This window comes from Sander lucioperca, chromosome 1, assembly GCF_008315115.2.
Source record: "Sander lucioperca isolate FBNREF2018 chromosome 1, SLUC_FBN_1.2, whole genome shotgun sequence".
In the NCBI taxonomy this organism is placed as follows: Eukaryota; Metazoa; Chordata; class Actinopteri; order Perciformes; family Percidae; genus Sander; species Sander lucioperca.
The window spans coordinates 20,708,554-20,725,825 of NC_050173.1; the positions used below are offsets into that span (position 1 = coordinate 20,708,554).

At 41.3% G+C, this 17,272-nt stretch overlaps 1 protein-coding gene across 3 annotated transcripts in view; it reads right to left on the reverse strand.

Moving 5' to 3' along the window:
- Positions 1-17,272, reverse strand: part of sema5a (sema domain, seven thrombospondin repeats (type 1 and type 1-like), transmembrane domain (TM) and short cytoplasmic domain, (semaphorin) 5A) — a 114,555-nt gene that overhangs the window by 70,675 nt on the left and 26,608 nt on the right. For all 3 annotated transcript variants that reach the window (XR_004897039.1, XR_004101977.2, XM_031282102.2), the window contains exons 2-4: positions 12,328-12,532; positions 3,265-3,364; positions 991-1,036 (exon numbers count right to left, since the gene is read on the reverse strand). Coding sequence is in view for 1 of the 3 variants with exons in the window: in XM_031282102.2 (XP_031137962.1) it covers positions 991-1,036; positions 3,265-3,364; positions 12,328-12,475 (294 nt within the window). In the remaining 2 variants the exon portion in view is untranslated. The remainder of the gene's footprint in view (positions 1-990; positions 1,037-3,264; positions 3,365-12,327; positions 12,533-17,272) is intronic.

The window sequence follows — 17,272 nt, forward strand, 5'->3', positions numbered from 1 at the left end:
TGCCCTCCACTCCTTCCCATCCAACAAATGCAGTCTTGCCTCTCATTTTGTCCGACCGTTTTTCTCATTTTCCCTTCCCAGGCGGCTTTATATCAACAGAGCTCCCTCCAGTCTCCCTTTTGTTCCATCCAGCCATTCTCGCTCCACTGTTTCTCTTTCTCTCCTCATCCTCTCCTCTGGTTTTCCAGGGTGTAAGTGGCAAACATCAAGAGTTGTCAGACCCTCAAAGAAGCCTTGCTGCTACCACCTAGCAATAAACCCCTTCAATGTGTCAATGTATGGTAACTCAGTGGGTCACAAAACGCTTAGCTCCACAGGGGGGATGTGGGCTTATACAAGTGTAATAAAAGAAAGAAAAATGAGAGGATGCAGAGAAATATTAGAATGACAACATGTTGGAGAAGGGGGAATGAAAGACTAATTGCTACCTTGAACATTCTTCTATGCATGTTTTGTGCAAATTTTACAGCACATCACCATCAGCAGAACTCTAGCCCTGAAGTTAGCATTCTTTAATTGCTGTTTAATATTTCAGATCATATGATTCAGGAACAGGATGGTTGTAGTAGAATCATTTTAAAAGAAATTGGACTCCATGTTCGTACCCTAGAAAATGTGGAACGGTACAGCTGCAGAGTATATGTTATACACAGTTTCAAATTGGATTCAAACAAGCAAGGTATTTATGCTGTCTACACGTTATAACATCACTCTTTCCTTCCCTCTGCGTGTAGACTCACAGCACTTTTGACCGAACCCACTTGTCACTCCACCGGATGGGAAGTTGTTGTGACATGTGAAATGCTAAACCATTTTACTGTAACAGCTTTAAGTTGTGGGAGCTGGCAGCACGCTACGACTATAGCACGGCGTTAGTTGGAGGCAAGCGGCGCTCTGGGTGCGTGTGCCAGCGTGACTGCAAGCACAGACATATCCACTCAGAACAGTGGATGAGTCAGAAAGACAGAGCGAGACAGAATTAGCACTCACCTGGATCAGTGTAAGGTCTTCCAGATTGAGTCTGAAGAGGTGATTTCTGTATAAAAAAAAAAAAAAAAAGTTTGTGAGCTAATGGAGCCATTTTCTTAAAAAAAATCAAGATGTGGCCAAAGCTCTGTACAGTTTTTATCTGTGTTCTCTCTTTAGTTTTTTCATCTTCATCCCCTCTACCCATAGTGCCACCAGTACAAAGGGATTTCCATATCCAAAAAGGGAGCATACAGACTTAAACTGCTTAAATAGCAAGTTAGGGGTAAAAAAAGATTCAGAGGATGACTACACACATACTACAAAAGAGTTTTTTCCCCACCTATTTAGCTAGTTTAAAAAAAGATCAAAATTGGTACAGCAGAAGCAGAGATATTGTCTTTTTATTCCACACATGCTTTTTCCTTGTCAAAAACCTGGCACCTCCATTACCCACAATACAACTCGACAACTTTCACATATGCAGTATTACTCCCTAAGACCTGTAAACCGACTTTGATGTGTAAAAAAATGAGTTTCCGTTTCAAACTGTTGAATCTAAAGCAGCTAAAGTGTTCCCCACTCAGAAATTAAAATTATTTTTCCCTGGTGGCATAAGGAGTTGGAAGAGTTTAATCAGTGTACTCATAGGTGGTGGATGGTTGGATTTCAACCGCTGCAGCAAATGATGGACCTCTCGGTTTCTTCAACCGTTAATTAGGAAGCAAAAAAGACTGGAAAGTTTTACGATATGCCACTATCTCTGGACTTTTGTGTGTATGAGAAACAGGGAGAGAAAAAGAAAGAGATTGAAAGAAAATCAAAGCCTTGTGGTGAAACCTCGCTCCAATAAGTGCCTATCCTGCTTTGCTTGAAGCCTTTCAATTTGCACAGCACAAACAAAACATTTCATTTCACCAATTTTCATTGGCATTTACAACTTTTCAAGAAACATTAGGTTCTTACAAATGCCTCAAGAGGAATATTCTATTTATTGAATAACAATGTCTAGATCAAATGAAACCTGACAATTAGGACTAAAAGCATTATTTATTGTGATTTTTTCCCTCTTTGAGACTTCTGTATTATTCATATTTTGTAAAATTGTTTTAAACATTTGGTGAGTTTAGTTCAATTTCACAGGAAAAACTCTTTATAAAGATCGACCTGTGTTGCTTAAAAACTATTTTGCAGGCAGAGACCCTGCAATAGCTTTAACGATAACCCATTATGGGTTTTTCTTTCATATCAGCAATCATTTTTAAAGGGCAAGCATTGGTTTTTTTTTTATAAAGTAGATACCTTATTTTGGAGCTCAACTCTTCAAGCATGTTTATTGTTCACACACATTCTTGCACACATACACATACAAACACTTTCACTGAGATCTATCAACCTCTTGAAGAGTGGCTATCAGCCAGGTCTCAGTGTGGCCATGGCCCCGTTTTACTGTATTGATATTTGCATCGATCCCTCTTTCCTTCCATTATCACTCATTCTTCTAAACCAGCCTGCAGCCATCCATGGCCGCCTTTCACAGTTAGACACTCCACGGTCGTCAAGTTGGCACCGAGAATTTAACTAAATCTTACATCTGATTTTTTTTTTTTGAGTGCTCCAAATACCATGTGTTGATAGAATTGGCTGAGTTGTAGCTAAAAATAAAAGATTGCCAGGAACAAAAAAACATTGTGTGGCTTTTATATATTATATTATCACAGTTTTGCCAGCAGTTTCAGTGAGAATCCACTGGCCTCTTCGACCTTTGCTCCTTATCCATCCACACATACACACTCTCCCCGATTAGCCTTTTCCATCTAAGTTCCTGGGATGCATTAGTAAATCCACTGGGCTCATTTTGTTTTGCTGCTGGCTCCTTTCTTATCTCTTGTTCATGTTGTGGTGCGTGTTTCTGTCTATTGACAAGTAAGCCATTAAGAGAAGTGCAGAGCGTACTTCATCTGGATCAGCCACAGACTCACACAGCGTGAATGTAAGCATCCGTTACACACACACACACACACACACACACACACACACACACACACACACACACACACACACACACACACACAGACAATGGACTTGGAAACAATCTCCAAAGCCATTTTTCTCCGGCTTTTGAAGACACCTAGAGAAAGTGATCATTACTCATGCAATGCACCAACAAACACTGAAAAGAAGGGGAATGAAAGACAAGACAATAACAGGACAGACAACAACAGAAAGAGACAGGAGGGAAGACATAGAGAAAGAAAGAAAAAAAAAAAAAAAGAGAAAAACTCAGATATGGGTTACCTGGCACCGACGATCAGTTCGTTCTGGCCAGGGTCGAAGGTCAGCTGTGAGTAATCCACCGTGCCTTCTGCTTTGAACCTGAAGATCCATGGCTCCATCGCTGCCAACGACACCACAGGACACAAAAAATGTGAGCCAATCAGAGAGGAGACTTTACGACTGCAGATGACAGCTGTGCTGATGAATAAGCTGCTTTCAAGGGCTGCTGTAACTTTTCTTCAGACACTCAAAGAGGTGGGTCCTTAAAGGCCAAATTTATAATAGCAGCAAGTTTTTTCACTTCTGCCTTTGTTCAGATTTTTACCTTTCTGTCTACCTTACATAGCTGATGCGTAGCATCTGTGATGTAAATATTAGAGCAATCACACTTGTGTTTTGCATAACAATGAGTTTACGTGGACAATGGCATCAAGTTTTCGGCTGTAGCAGTAATGCTGCATTATTGGCATGTGTAAACAGTTTTTGCCACACATCTGTAAAGCCTGCAATAACAGACAGAAGAGGTGGGGCTCATTAAAAATAATTGGCTGTGTGGGGTGTCTATGTACCTGCCACATACAGTAAGTCAATGATATCATAAACTTATAACACAGTTAAACATAATGTTATTTCACATCAGGTAAGTTGCAATGCATACAATGCATTGATATAGATTAAACTACCTGATAGTATACACTGTAGAGTAGCCACAATTAGCTCCAAGTCAACCAGCTAGTACAAGTTTCAAATGCTGCTTACACATGAATACATCAGTAACATTCTAATAATAATCTAATATATAACAGTATTACACTCACAGGGGCCCTTTTTCAGAATAATGAGTACTTTTACTTTTAATACTTTAAGTACATTTAGCGGATATTACTTCTCTTCTGTTATTTAAGCAAGATTTTGAATGCAGTATGTGGTATTGGTGCTTTTACTTACTGAATACGTAAGTGAGGACTGTTGTGTGTTTCAAGTAATGCTGTACAGACAGTCCTCTTGACAATTTTGGGCTATATAGGTAAACCTGACCTGACTTGACTCATATACATTTCATTTCCTTGTGCATAAGACAGAGTTATAGATCATTATATTTTAGTTTAGCATATTTTGTAATTACTACTACTCAAAAAAACTATCAGGCAAGTTGTTACCTGCCATGATGCGAATATGGGCCCTTCTACTGAAGGAAATGAAGAGGAGATTGAATAAATACAAAATGCTTTGAGCTGTCCCTGCTGTCGCTCATTCAAAAAATTATTTTCCACGGATTAAAGTACTCTTACATTAGTGCTTCTGAGCCTCCCCAAAATAAAAGTGAGACTGGAGACCTCCATTCATAAGTGAATGTGTACAAAATAGTGAAATCTAGCTTCTTGTGACTCAGTGGGCAGTCCTTTGATTTCTGTAAACCATCACTATTGTTGATTTACCGCTTTCATGTAAATGTATACTGTGGATGAACGATGAAGACGAAGATGAGAGTCTGACTTTTTATGGAAACTGACCTTGAATACATACACACATGAAGAGAGAGAGAGATATCCCAGACAGACACTGACATCTTATCCACAACATGCCTGTTCTCATGGCGCCCAACCCATTAACCCCTGACCAATCGAATCACAGGCCCCCGTGTGGTTGCCGGGCGATGAGGACGGCCTGTCTACCGTCTGGTTACCCGATAGGTTTAGTCGAGGGTGGTCAATCAGTCATGGTGACGTGTTTTCAACATCACTTGTCACATGCTCGATCTGCAGTCATAATAACTTATTCTATACTGTCGGATTACACTTCCAAAAATCATCTTTTTCTCAACATTTTCTCCAAAAAGCTCAAAATTATTATTTTTGAGTAAGGTGCCAGAACTCCTGCAGAGTTTTTAGCGTTGGTTGCTACAGTGATTTAAAATCATCCATCACTACATTTGTGAGCTATTTCCAGACTAAAAATTCGAAAGGGACTTTTTTTTATTTACCAGGGAGCTTTCCATCAGGGCTGGAACGGAGGGAGAGGACAGCTTGAATATCCTTTCTGCAACACATTATCTGCTTCTTCAGGCACACCTGTCACACAGCGTTTCAAATGAAAGCATGCTCTCCCTTGACTGCATCAAAAGCAAGTACTTTCGGGTTTCGGTGACAAACGTGGGAATTCTTGGTGTTTTAAAACGAATACAAACAGAGCAAGAAACCTGGGAGCTTCCAAAGAACATCTGCCTCCTCCAGTTCACATAGTGGGACCAAACTCCAAGTCTCCTAACAAAACAACATCATCTGCTGCGAGACAGTGCCGCTGTATGCAAAGACATGTTCCCTTGTTCTCTTTCAAGTCTCCAGTATTGAGTGTAACTGCTAGAGGAAAAAGCATCCAGCATCTGACTCCAGGTTACACAGCCCTAATACATTTTCATTAGCAGCAGTGAAATAAATATCTGGGAGATCACGAACAACTTCACCCCAAAGATTTCATTTTGGTTAATGGCTTCTGCTCTGCTTATTCTGTAGGGAGACACAAAGTTTTGGATGTGCCAATCCTTTAGCTCCACTGGGCTTGTTTTTCACACCATCCAGAGGATCTCTGGCATACAAATGTAGCAGTGACACCCCCCGGGGGAAGACGCCGTTTGACGAACCCTGCTTCTCCCCATAAATCTCCCTGACTCACCAGGGGAGGCTCGCTAACGGGGTGATGGAGTGTGTGTGTGTGTGTGTGTGTGTGTGTGTGTGAGAGACTGAAACAGAGAAGAGAGGATATTTGTTGGAGTGTGGAAAAGGGGCAAGAGGTTCTAATTGAACATAACAGCACTCAAAGGATTTATGGCCTTTTGTGACTGGGCCAAGGACCATTCATAAACATTCATAACCAGCGTGGATGGGCCCTCCCAAGGCTGCGGAGCTAAATATACGGAGCTTCACAAAGTCAAACTCGTGGGGGTTTAACAGATCAAAGTTTGGGTTTACTACAGGGATACAAGACAGTGGCAAATTTCAAAAACAGCTTCACAGAGACTTATCACACTAATTTGAACTCTGATCTGACTTGTGATATTTATTTGTTTTTGGATGGGTTGTAATAGCTTATTTTAGGGGAAAGAAGAGAGGTTTTTATGATCCCTTAAAATCAACCGTATCGTTAATCCAGTAGAAAAGGAAATAGTAGTACAACCCCCAGCTAATATTTATCCTGAAATAAAAACTAATCCCACTCCCAATCTCACTTCCTAGATTTCAGGCCTGCTTGCATGTTACATGGGTTCGTATCAGCTGCACTTTAAATGCACGTGATAATGTAATCACATCACGGCCATGCTTGTACAGCAGCTGGCTGAATCAGGGGATTGGCTGCCGATGAGACAAAGGCGTAATCGCACACGCGCGTGCAGAATCACACACACCGATTGGGATGAAAATTCAGAGAGCAGCCAGGGCTCTGAGCCAACATAAAACCAACAAACACACACACACACACACACACACACACACATACACACACACACACACACACACACACACACACACACACACACACACACACACACACACACACACACACACACCTCCCGGTCCCATCTTATCCCCTTAACCCCTGTCTCCCTCCTCCTTAAAATAGAACAGCCCATCACTCACACCCGTTTGTTATTCTCCGCTCTGACACGGAGCAGTTGACACAAAGACAAAATGACAGGATATATAAATATTTACACCCAGCATCAGAGGCCACGCCACTCTTCAGTCTGCCAGCGCTCAAAGTTAGTGCTTTACAGTACTGCCAGGCCTGCAACAATGGCAACATGTGGAACCAATTCTGAAACATGAATGGTTTGTCTGTGAGTGGTGTAGATAGAGTGTGGCAGCAGACGCTTACATAAATGAAGAGCCAATTCACTCTAAATGCAGCCCTGTGGTAATGGCCAACCAAAGAATGGCAACTATTTGGTCAAGTTCATGTGAAGAAACAATTTGGCCAAGCGGTTGAGAAAACAAACACCTGCGCAGTTTGAAAAAATCCAAAGCAAGGTCAGTTAGGACCTTTGGCGCGCGGCTCTGCGCTCAAAGGTTTTCTTCCTATTATGTTATTTTGAGCAAGAAAAACAAGCACATATTACAGCTCAAAACCCTGCACCTCAAATTACCGTGGCTGTGCTGTGGCACTGGGGCAGCGAGTGAATCATGTGAAACAAACCACCGTCAAGCCACACATAAGTGTGCAATAAAATATTTTAATCTAATGTGTATTTAGGAGTCGTTTGGTTCTAGGGGGGGTGGGAGAAGAGACAACCAAAATCTCCAGAATAACCAAATCTCGTCATGCCACTTAAAAAAAAAAGGAAGAGATTAAAATATATATGTAGGGAAATGACATGTGGGACTTTTATTGCAGCGGGTAAATGAAAGACATACAAATCCAAAAATATGTACAGGTCCTTCTTCATTCCATCCAGTGGAATAAAACATGGCTAGAACATAGCTGACCTTGGACACAAATAGAGTGGACTTAATGTTTTGGAATTTAAGCTCTGAAGACCTTGGAGGGCTTTCAATTCAAATGACCCCCAAATGACCAATTAAACGATCACTGATACTAGTTGTAGCCTGTTATGTTTATGAATGCTATGAGGCCATTTGTTTATTTTCCTGCTTTCACTCCCCTCTCTCTAACGATGTGTTACCCGTTCAGGGATGATAAAAGCTCAGTCTGTGGCTGTAAAACCAGTCTGCCGGTTCCACTCCTCAGAGACGTGGCCCTCAGCTTGGCCTGTGAAGGCATTGTTTACACCAGTTTATAACCTTTAAAAGTCTTCAAGCCTACACACAGGAACACTTGTTAAATACAACACTTTATTAATACAGTATATCTGAGCTACAATAACACGGCAAATGCTGGGTCTGAAAACATAGCCTTTACCAAGAATGGGGATAGTATTTCAACGCCCCTCCTATAATAATTGCATAAATGACACACATTTACATTGGACCTCTGCTGAAGCTATATTCAGACCTGTTTTCGCGAAAGTGTAGCAAATGTACATTTTGTGTAAACATTCTGAACGTAGCTGCTGAACTGCACAGTGTACTTTCTTTCTGAAACCCTACATTTCTAAAACCGCCATACAAAGCAGAAAGTGGTCTTTAGACTATAGCATCCTTGCACCACCGTAGCAGTTCTGTCAGCCAAGTGTTGTGCCAAGTCAGAAAACCGCCATCCCCAGCGGGGTCAAAGCCATGTGAGGCACGCCCTTCCACAGTCAGGCCACAATCACATAGAGAGAAAGAAATGCTGTCACTGGAACATACTCAGACAAACCTTGACCTTCTCATGTGGGTCACAACCACTCTTTGGGCTCTGTATTGCTAGCTGAAACCTATGGCTGAAACTGAGAGCTGTTTCAGTAAGCCAAACATCCACAATGTAGCTGCAGACCTAGTGGCACAAATTAGTAAAGAGAAGCAGCACATCACTCTTATTTCCTTCCCCTGTCACCCCAACCTTGAATACAAAGAGGTTTTCTATATGATGCCAGAATATATTAATCTAACTGCAGTTGATTCATCTATTTCTTCTAGTAATTTAACCTCTGAAATGTCAGATAATTGAGAGAAAAGTAATATCCCAGAATCCAAGGTGATGTTGTCAAATTGCTTGTTTTGTTCCACCAACAGTCCAAAAAAGCATTCCTTTAAATTACAAATATAGTTTCTTTAGTGCAGAGAATTTGATGATGTCTTTATGCAAAATATGTAGCTTCAGCCAGCAGCCGGTAAATTTAGCGTAGCATAAAAACTAGCTCACTCATTAACACATTACATCTAATTTGTTAATCTGTACGAAAATTGATGTCTTAAGACAAGAATTTGTGGTTTTAATGTGTTAATTAGGGAGATTTAGAGGTCCTGGTAGGCAGATTTTCTTACCTTTGGACAGAGCCAGGCTAGCTGTTTCCACTCCTTAGGCTAAAATAAGCTAACCGGCGGCTGGTTGTAGCTTTATATAGCCTACAGACATGAAAGCGTTATCAATCTTCTCATCTAACTTTTGGCAAGAAAGCCAAAATGTCAAACAAACTATTTATTTACATCAAATGTATGTTTATATCCTAGCTATAAGACTCTAATGTATGTCTGTGTATGTCCAAGAGGATCAGGTTCCCCTGAGCACAGTGGGAGCGTGGTGTTGTTGTGATTCACAGGGTTATATTTAATGCGTTTGTAGTCCTCCCAGCTCGGCTGAAGAGGAGTCATGGCAGCCTCGCTCTACACATTCTCAACAACCTGGGATAAAACTACATTACGTGGAGCACAATGACACAACACAACAGAGAATGATAATAGGTTTAACGAGAGGTTTCTCTTCCCTCACACACTGTTTGTTTGTTTGTGTGTGTGTATGCGTGCGTATGTATGCGTGCGTATGTGTTGGCATTTTCTGTAATGACTTGCATTTATTGCGAAAAAGCAAGGGCTGTAATTTTGCAATGTCTAAAAAAGCTTTGTAGACTGTACAACTCGGAACAATGAGATGGGTTTTAACCGCACAATGACTATCATCTGGCTATAAAAGAAAAGTTATTAAAAAACTGAGCATAAATATAACTATGAAGGCAAAGATAAATGGACATCTTCATGAGACCATGGGAATTAGCAGCTGCACTGCAAAGGTGCTGAAGTTAAGAATAAATAAGATTGTGATGTAAGTAAACAAAGCATGATGATAAAACCTGTGTTAAAGGGAAACATGTGCTTCCTGCCCCCACATGACAGGCAAAAAAACTCTAGACATGCAAAGTCTGCAGAGCTTTAGAGCTTTAAAACCAGGGCAACAAAGCTGAAGTCAACAAGTGTTTGAGCTTTGAAACTTCGGGTGAACTTTTAGGGTTCAACAACATTAACAAGCCAATGAAATGTACATGCATGCGGCATATGTTTCTGCATCAGGGCAATTTTATGAATAATTCCACCTTTTTAACAGTTTGAATGCAGATGTGTGGGACTGAGTTACTGCCTATGGTTTCCCATGTAACCCAAAAAGAAGTTAAGTTGACAAGAAGTATTTGTAATTTGGGTAAACTGATGATGAAGCTTTTTCCATACACAATCTACTATTTTATCTGTCTCCAATGAAGCGACAGAGTTTTTTATATCCTGCAGTAGGAACTGTATAATCAGACCTGATCATTCACACACTGACCCACAGACAGTGATGCATCTGAGTTCCTTTTTTTTCTCTTCTTCTGTACAATAGGCTTTGTCTTAGTGAACCATGTCTGATTACTAACTGAAATGTTGACCTCTTTTTATGCTCCTATATTTCAACCGAAGCATTAGGCCACCGGAGACTAATGGGCCATTCTGGTACATTAGAGAACACCAACGCGTTGACGACAGCTGACCCATTGGCTGGTGTGTTATCCGCCTCATGCAGCAAGCACAAGGAAGGAACATATTACGTTAGATGGGCAGTTAGTCATCATCATTGCAATTGGCGCACAGGGAAGAGTGCCACCTCAGCTACATTGAAGTGCCAAAGACTGCGAAGAAAGACGGAGAGAGAAAGGCTTGCAGAGGAAGAGTTCTTGAGTCTGTGCTGGGCGGTGTTACTGAATATGAGTCCTTGCATGCATATGGATCTTTAGACACACGCAGTGATCTTGGTCTTCTAGTCCATTTAGCCCGAGACAGAATTTTTCTGTAATTATCTGACTGGGACTCTGCTGGACTGAAAACAGCTCAATGACATTTTGCTGCTTCGCACAGGGTAGACAGAACTGCATTGATCGCTATTGATACTTTATTTCGACTAAGTTTCACATCAATTCATTACAGTTTGGTTGTTCAATAGCAATGTGGGATAAAGGCTATGGACGATGAAATCTGATGTGGAGTATGCTGTATCTGAAAACTGCAGAGCTGTGTAGTAAAGGCATACGAGGAGGGCTGTGTCTGCTTTGTGTCTCAAGGGAAGGAACAAAGAGGAAAGAGGGCATCTGCTGTAGTTAGCTAGTTAATTAGGCTAACGTTAGTTTCCGGCTAACTTTTTAATGTTTCCAGCTTACTCGTTTGAAATAGGAATTTTGTAAAAGGGGTCTTGAATATTGATGCATACATGTACATGATATTGTGCTAAAAGACTGAGGCTAGTGTCAAGTTTCAGACAGTGGTGGTAAAATAGCTAGTTAACCGGACATGCTAATGATTGCATCTTGCATCATCCATTCCTTACATATTTACAAGACACTACCATACAAACTCTTTAAATGCACAGTTTCGCTCTGCTTTAAAACATAATTTGAACATGGAGAAATCCAAAGCTTGACATGCCTGCAGTGGCCTAGTTATGGTTGCTACAGTAGCTGTGATTGGGCAATCACTTTTCAACGTACAGGTTTAGCGAAATTCCCCTATTTAGAGTTGGACAAGTAGGCCTATGTCAGTTAAATGTGTACAATGTAACCAAAGGTTTAGATTAATTGTTTTCAGGTACTAGCAGATTTTAAACCAATCAGCATCAAATGTGAGTCATTTCTAGATAGTGATACTTACTCCAGATTATTTTTATTACTTTCTACAAAATAAACCAATAACACTTAATTTCCATGGTAAACAACATGCAATCCCAACATTTCAGTCCGTATCTTGTTTGCAGCTGTTGCCAGGAGGGTATTCCACTGACAAACAGCTAATTGCTAACTAGATAACCAATAAAAATGTCAAGTTACTCTACTTCTGTACTTTTTCTTTCTTTGGTCATCAATTTGCTTACAACTAAGAGCTGACAGCATGTGTCCAAGAGTGTTTCGGTCTCTTATCAACAGTGAGATTTTCTGATGAAATGATCCAGAACCTCTCTGTATACGGTCTACAAATCTAACCTTGTGAAGGCAGGGAAAGAGAAGTCGATGGAGGAAACAATGTGATGAAGGTTAGAGTGAAGGAACGGAGGGAGGGAGAAATGGATGTAGAGAGGGAGCATATGAATGAACAACATACAGCATACAGAGAAGTTCACATAATTATGGAGGGAAATAATAACTTAACGAGTCAAATCCATGATGTCACTTTGATGTGTGTACATGTTTACCTGAGTGTGGGATGAGCGGGTGCTCTGTCTTGTGACAAGGCGATTCAGGCAGCAGCACCGGCCCTCTTCTACTGGCCACGCCTCCGGGCCGCAGGACCAGCATGCACTGCAGCAGCAGCAGTGCATGCTGGGTAACAGGGCATCCCATGGGGGCCTGGGCTTAGCTCACTCCTCCTCAGGGACCAAGAGCATTGGAGAGACACACCTGAAAGACAGTTTTGGGATTAAACAAAGACTAATTTCACATTAGTTCTAATCAAAGTGCTGAAAACCTTGATACAGCATAGCACCTCGCTACAATCACCAAGGGGTTTACTCTGGGAGATGAGCAACAAAAATAAATCCTTTTGAAAAGTGAACTAGGGAGAGAGGTGCAAAGAAGAGAGAGTGTGACAGATCGGGGGGGAAGTGTTATGCTGTGCTCCAGGAGACCTCTCACCTCTTACGTTTGTATATCTGTGCATGAATCAGACATGGCTTTTTATTATCAAACACCTAATGTGTCTTTGTGTTCTTTTTCTAACTTCGTTCGGTGTTTCACTATGTGAATCGCCTCGGCGTGACCAACTATGGAAGCTCCAATGACACCATGTCTGTCCGTGACAGACAGGTCGAACTGTGCTTGGGCCACGCCCCCTCATATAATCACAGTCGACCAGCTCCTTACAAATCATTGTCGCTTTCTTCCTGTGAAGAAACTATACTAAGCTCCCTCAGCGCTTCTAGGCTAGTTTGGTTGGTTATCTGCTAAACAGTTCATAGACGGACCGTTAAGGACTACGTCGCCGAACGCAGTTCCCGACCCAGTCTGGATTTGCTGAGTACTTCCTAAGAAGTTTTTACCTTGTGGTTACACAGTTTGAAAGCAGTGTCCGCATCAAGGCGAACTGCTCTTCTGTCAGCTAGTCGGTATTTCTTTATCGTTTGTATAGCTGTGTAACTCTTTTACCCTCTGGGGCGTTACGGCGAGCATCCCTGGGTTTAGTTAGCATTCGTTTGTTAGCCGGACCGGGTACCTGGAGTAAGCTAACGTCTTACGACGGTAACGTAAGCTCGGGTTAAACCCTGTGTGCTAATCTTGCCGACAAGCTAACGTGTCACGACGCGCCTGCTAAGATTGTATATTTACGCTGTTTTGCTTCCTTTCCAGTCACCACGTCCTCGGCAGCGTCCCCCGCCAAAGGGTCGAAACCGAAGTCTAGTGTGGCTGTATACCGCCTGTGCCCCGTGTCGTGTGGGGCATCCATCTCGGGCAGGGACCCTCACTCGATATGCATAGCCTGCATGGGCGCTAAACACGCTCAGGCAGCGCTGGCTGACTCTCAGTTCTGCACCCACTGTGCGTCAATGCCAGAAAAGATACTGGAAAGACGACTGAGGGTGGCGGTGGCCAACAGTCATGACCCATGTCTGTCGGGAACCGCCCCGAAAGCCACAAACACTACCCATCTGAATATCTGAAATGGTGTGCCTTTTGTGCATGTCTTTGTTTCCACTAGCTTTGTTGTTCGTATGTAATAATACAGGGCAGCAATAGTTCAATGTGCATGCATGTGTTTTTCATAATTAAGAGTCCATTTGTTTGTGTGAATATGTGACTGATATATCTTTGGAGCAGCTCTGCACAGCACTCCTTGTGGGTCAATTCAATCCTATAGCTGCTGTAAATCTGATATGTTTTTATTCACAACCAAGTCCTCAAATTGCTGGATGTGATTATTATATAATGCTCAGTGCAGATTCATGCTTCCCAGAAAAGTCATTCACCGCAAGAACAACAAAGCAGTTTTCACAACTCAATTGTTCATGATTTCTTTCCTATGTGAGGGTGAATTGATGAGCAGTCTAGACCATCTACATCATTGCTTTTTAATCATTTATGTGATGCTATTACCAAGAATGATTCATGCTGTGCGGAACAGAAGAATAGGCCTGTATACCACATTTTGAGCACTATGTGTGGCAGAGTGAGTAAAGATACGGAGTATCTCAGCTGTAAAGTGCTAGTAATGGCAAGGCATTGCTTTGCTTACGTTTTTACAACAGAAAATGTATTCTGTAATCGAACCTGTGGAGCATTCTTATTATTTTATTGCATGTGAAATAGGCTTTTCATCTGTTGTCCAGTCAGTGGGAAAAAAATAGTGCTTTGTAGAGCAAGAACAAAACAATCCTCCCTTCATGGCAGAGTTGATTTAGTGTGAATGGTGGGTTGCAAATAAGCAAAAACTATTAATACCATGTTGTTGTGGGAAGACAACAAAATATGGAAAAGTATGTTAGAACATCAGGGACTACTCTCTACTCCTGCTTTCAAATGAAAACCCTAATGCTGTGAGTGTGTGTGGTGGTTTTATTTAATTTTCTCCTTGGATGGAAAGTTTATTCTACCTTCAGTGTGCAGGAATAGGCTCCATGACCTTGGGGCCTATATGGAATTCATTTAAAGTCCAGTATATAAACGCACAGGCAGCGTGGATATGTGGTTTGCCTTCAACCACTGAGTAATGTAAAACACCTGTCATCCACAGCAGGGAAAGCAAGTGACAGCCAGTGCCAGTTGCCTCTCTCTGATCTTTTTCCCTTTTCGGCTTGACGGCTCTCCCATCAGCTTCTGTGCTACTTTGCAGCTTTTCTTTAGTCAACCTCATATGTCATTTTACATGTCACTTTTCATTGTCTGCAAGTTTCCTTGACAGTCTTTGGTTCTTTTTTTCCTCGCAAAAAAGCCATTTTACCTGTTGCAGCTGAAAGCGAGCGAGTCATTTCTACCAGGTAGTCTCTAGCCTGGACATTCCTCTTGTCATTTTTAATTCAGTCTTATAAACTTTTATGTTTGCATTCACTTAGGGAAAATATTTTATAATCTGCTAAGCACAGAGGGGAATTTGGTGTAGGAAATGAGATTAAGGATGTTTTTATAGTTGTGTGTCTGTGCGTGCCATCTGAAAGGGCTGTGGTATTCTACATAATGTGTTCGTCCCTAGCACACGCGCGCTTGCACGCACGCACACACACACACACACACACACACACACGCACGCACGCAGAGGGCTGGCTGACGGGAGCAGGAACCGAGGCCACCGAGCTGTGTGCTCTTTGTTGACCTCGCTCCCTCTGTAACAGCGCTGCAGTGCACACAACCTTCTGCTTGCTTTACCGATTCACAGGGTGTTTTAAATCCCTTTCAGTTGTAGTTGAATTTAATATTTAAGGTGCCCTGTGGCGACTTCAAGTTAAAAAAACAAAAGCACCACCAGAGCACATTCTGTTAATTCTTGATGTCAAACAAAAGTGTTCAATATATTTCCCTCCATATAAAACTTTTTATTATTTTCATTTGTGCAGTGTTTCTATTTAATTTTGCTAGCTTGTTGTTTTCTTCTTCCTCACCTTTGTTGGCGCATTGCTACACTTCATTGCACATTACCTCCACCAATCAGTTGGTGGAATAGCGTGAAAACAGCGACATTAATATATACTGCGTTGCCCACATGTACGTGCGTTGTTGTGTGTGATACAAAGTGGGGACCGTATCATTAAGAAATTGCTCCATATTGCTACTAATGGTCAAATCCTAAACAGGGTACCCCCAATTTAACAACAGAAAAAATACAATTGTTTTTTAATAATAATAGCAAAATTGATGATGCATCTAAACAATGTCCAATACATTTTTGGTTGCATATTTGCATATTTAATATCAGAGTCAAACTGTTAAGTGAACCTTTGTTGAACCATTGTTTTTGCCTCCTTTCTACATCTGGATTGAATTAATTTTAAAATACTTTCCTCTCTGTATTTGCATTGCATTGCAAACCTGTCACTACATGGTGAAACGATGAAGAACTGTAAATAATTCTGTAAATACGATAAATATATAAAATGCCATACATTTAAAAAATGAAAAAATAACCTGATTTATGCCCACAAATGCATTTGCATCATGCCTTAACAGCACAGACAGGCAGCTGCGACTTGATTTAAAACCAAACCATTTCAACTGTTGTTTCATTCCCCTGAAGTGATCTCTGGTGGATCCTATTTTCTCTTTAACTCACCACAAGCCACCGACTGGTCCTGTGGGAGAAAACTGGAAGAGCTTTCTGTGCTGTTCGGTAGTCTAAACTCTAAATCATCTCCAGGGCATTAGTACAAGCCTCCTCCTCCTCCTCCTCCTCCTCCTCCTCCTCCTCCTCCTCTTCCTCTTCCTCCTCCTCCTTCACCACCTCCTCCACCACCTCCTCATCCTCTTCCTGCTACCACTCCTACTTCTTTCTCTGTCTCTGGCGTAAACAATGTTGTCATTTGAAATGTACAGAACAGATAATACAGTACAATGCAGTATTTCATAGTGATGAGCTCTGATGTTCTTTCCTTCAAATTTTGAGAAGGCAGAGACAAAACAGACAAAACATTACACACATCTTTTCATGACAACCATAACAGGTAAAAACGATTGAATCTCTACTCATCAACATGCTCATTGTGTAAATCCTCACATGCTAAATATTTTAGACAACTGCCAGAACCTTTCAAACAGAAATATTTCATATTTTCAGTAATCAAAAATATTTATCATATTATTGTTATAATTCTTGTCTTTACGCCAAATCTAATGCAAAGAAATAATGTGCGGCATGTTCGATTTTCGTGTCTAAAGACAACATATTAGATGTCGAACTCCTCCATAAACGTAGAAGAATAATAATGCAGATGCAAAGTCTACTTGTAGGAAAAAAATGTCATGCTGTATAATGGATTTGCTCAGACAGTCAATAGCTGTTTGCTGCATAGTTTTGTAAGTTATATAATGGCACATTCAGCTGGGTATAGACAGTATTACACACACACACACACACACACACACACACACACACACACACACACACACACCTTTGGATCTTTGCATTGTGGGAGTTGAGGTGTCAGCTAACTAATCAAT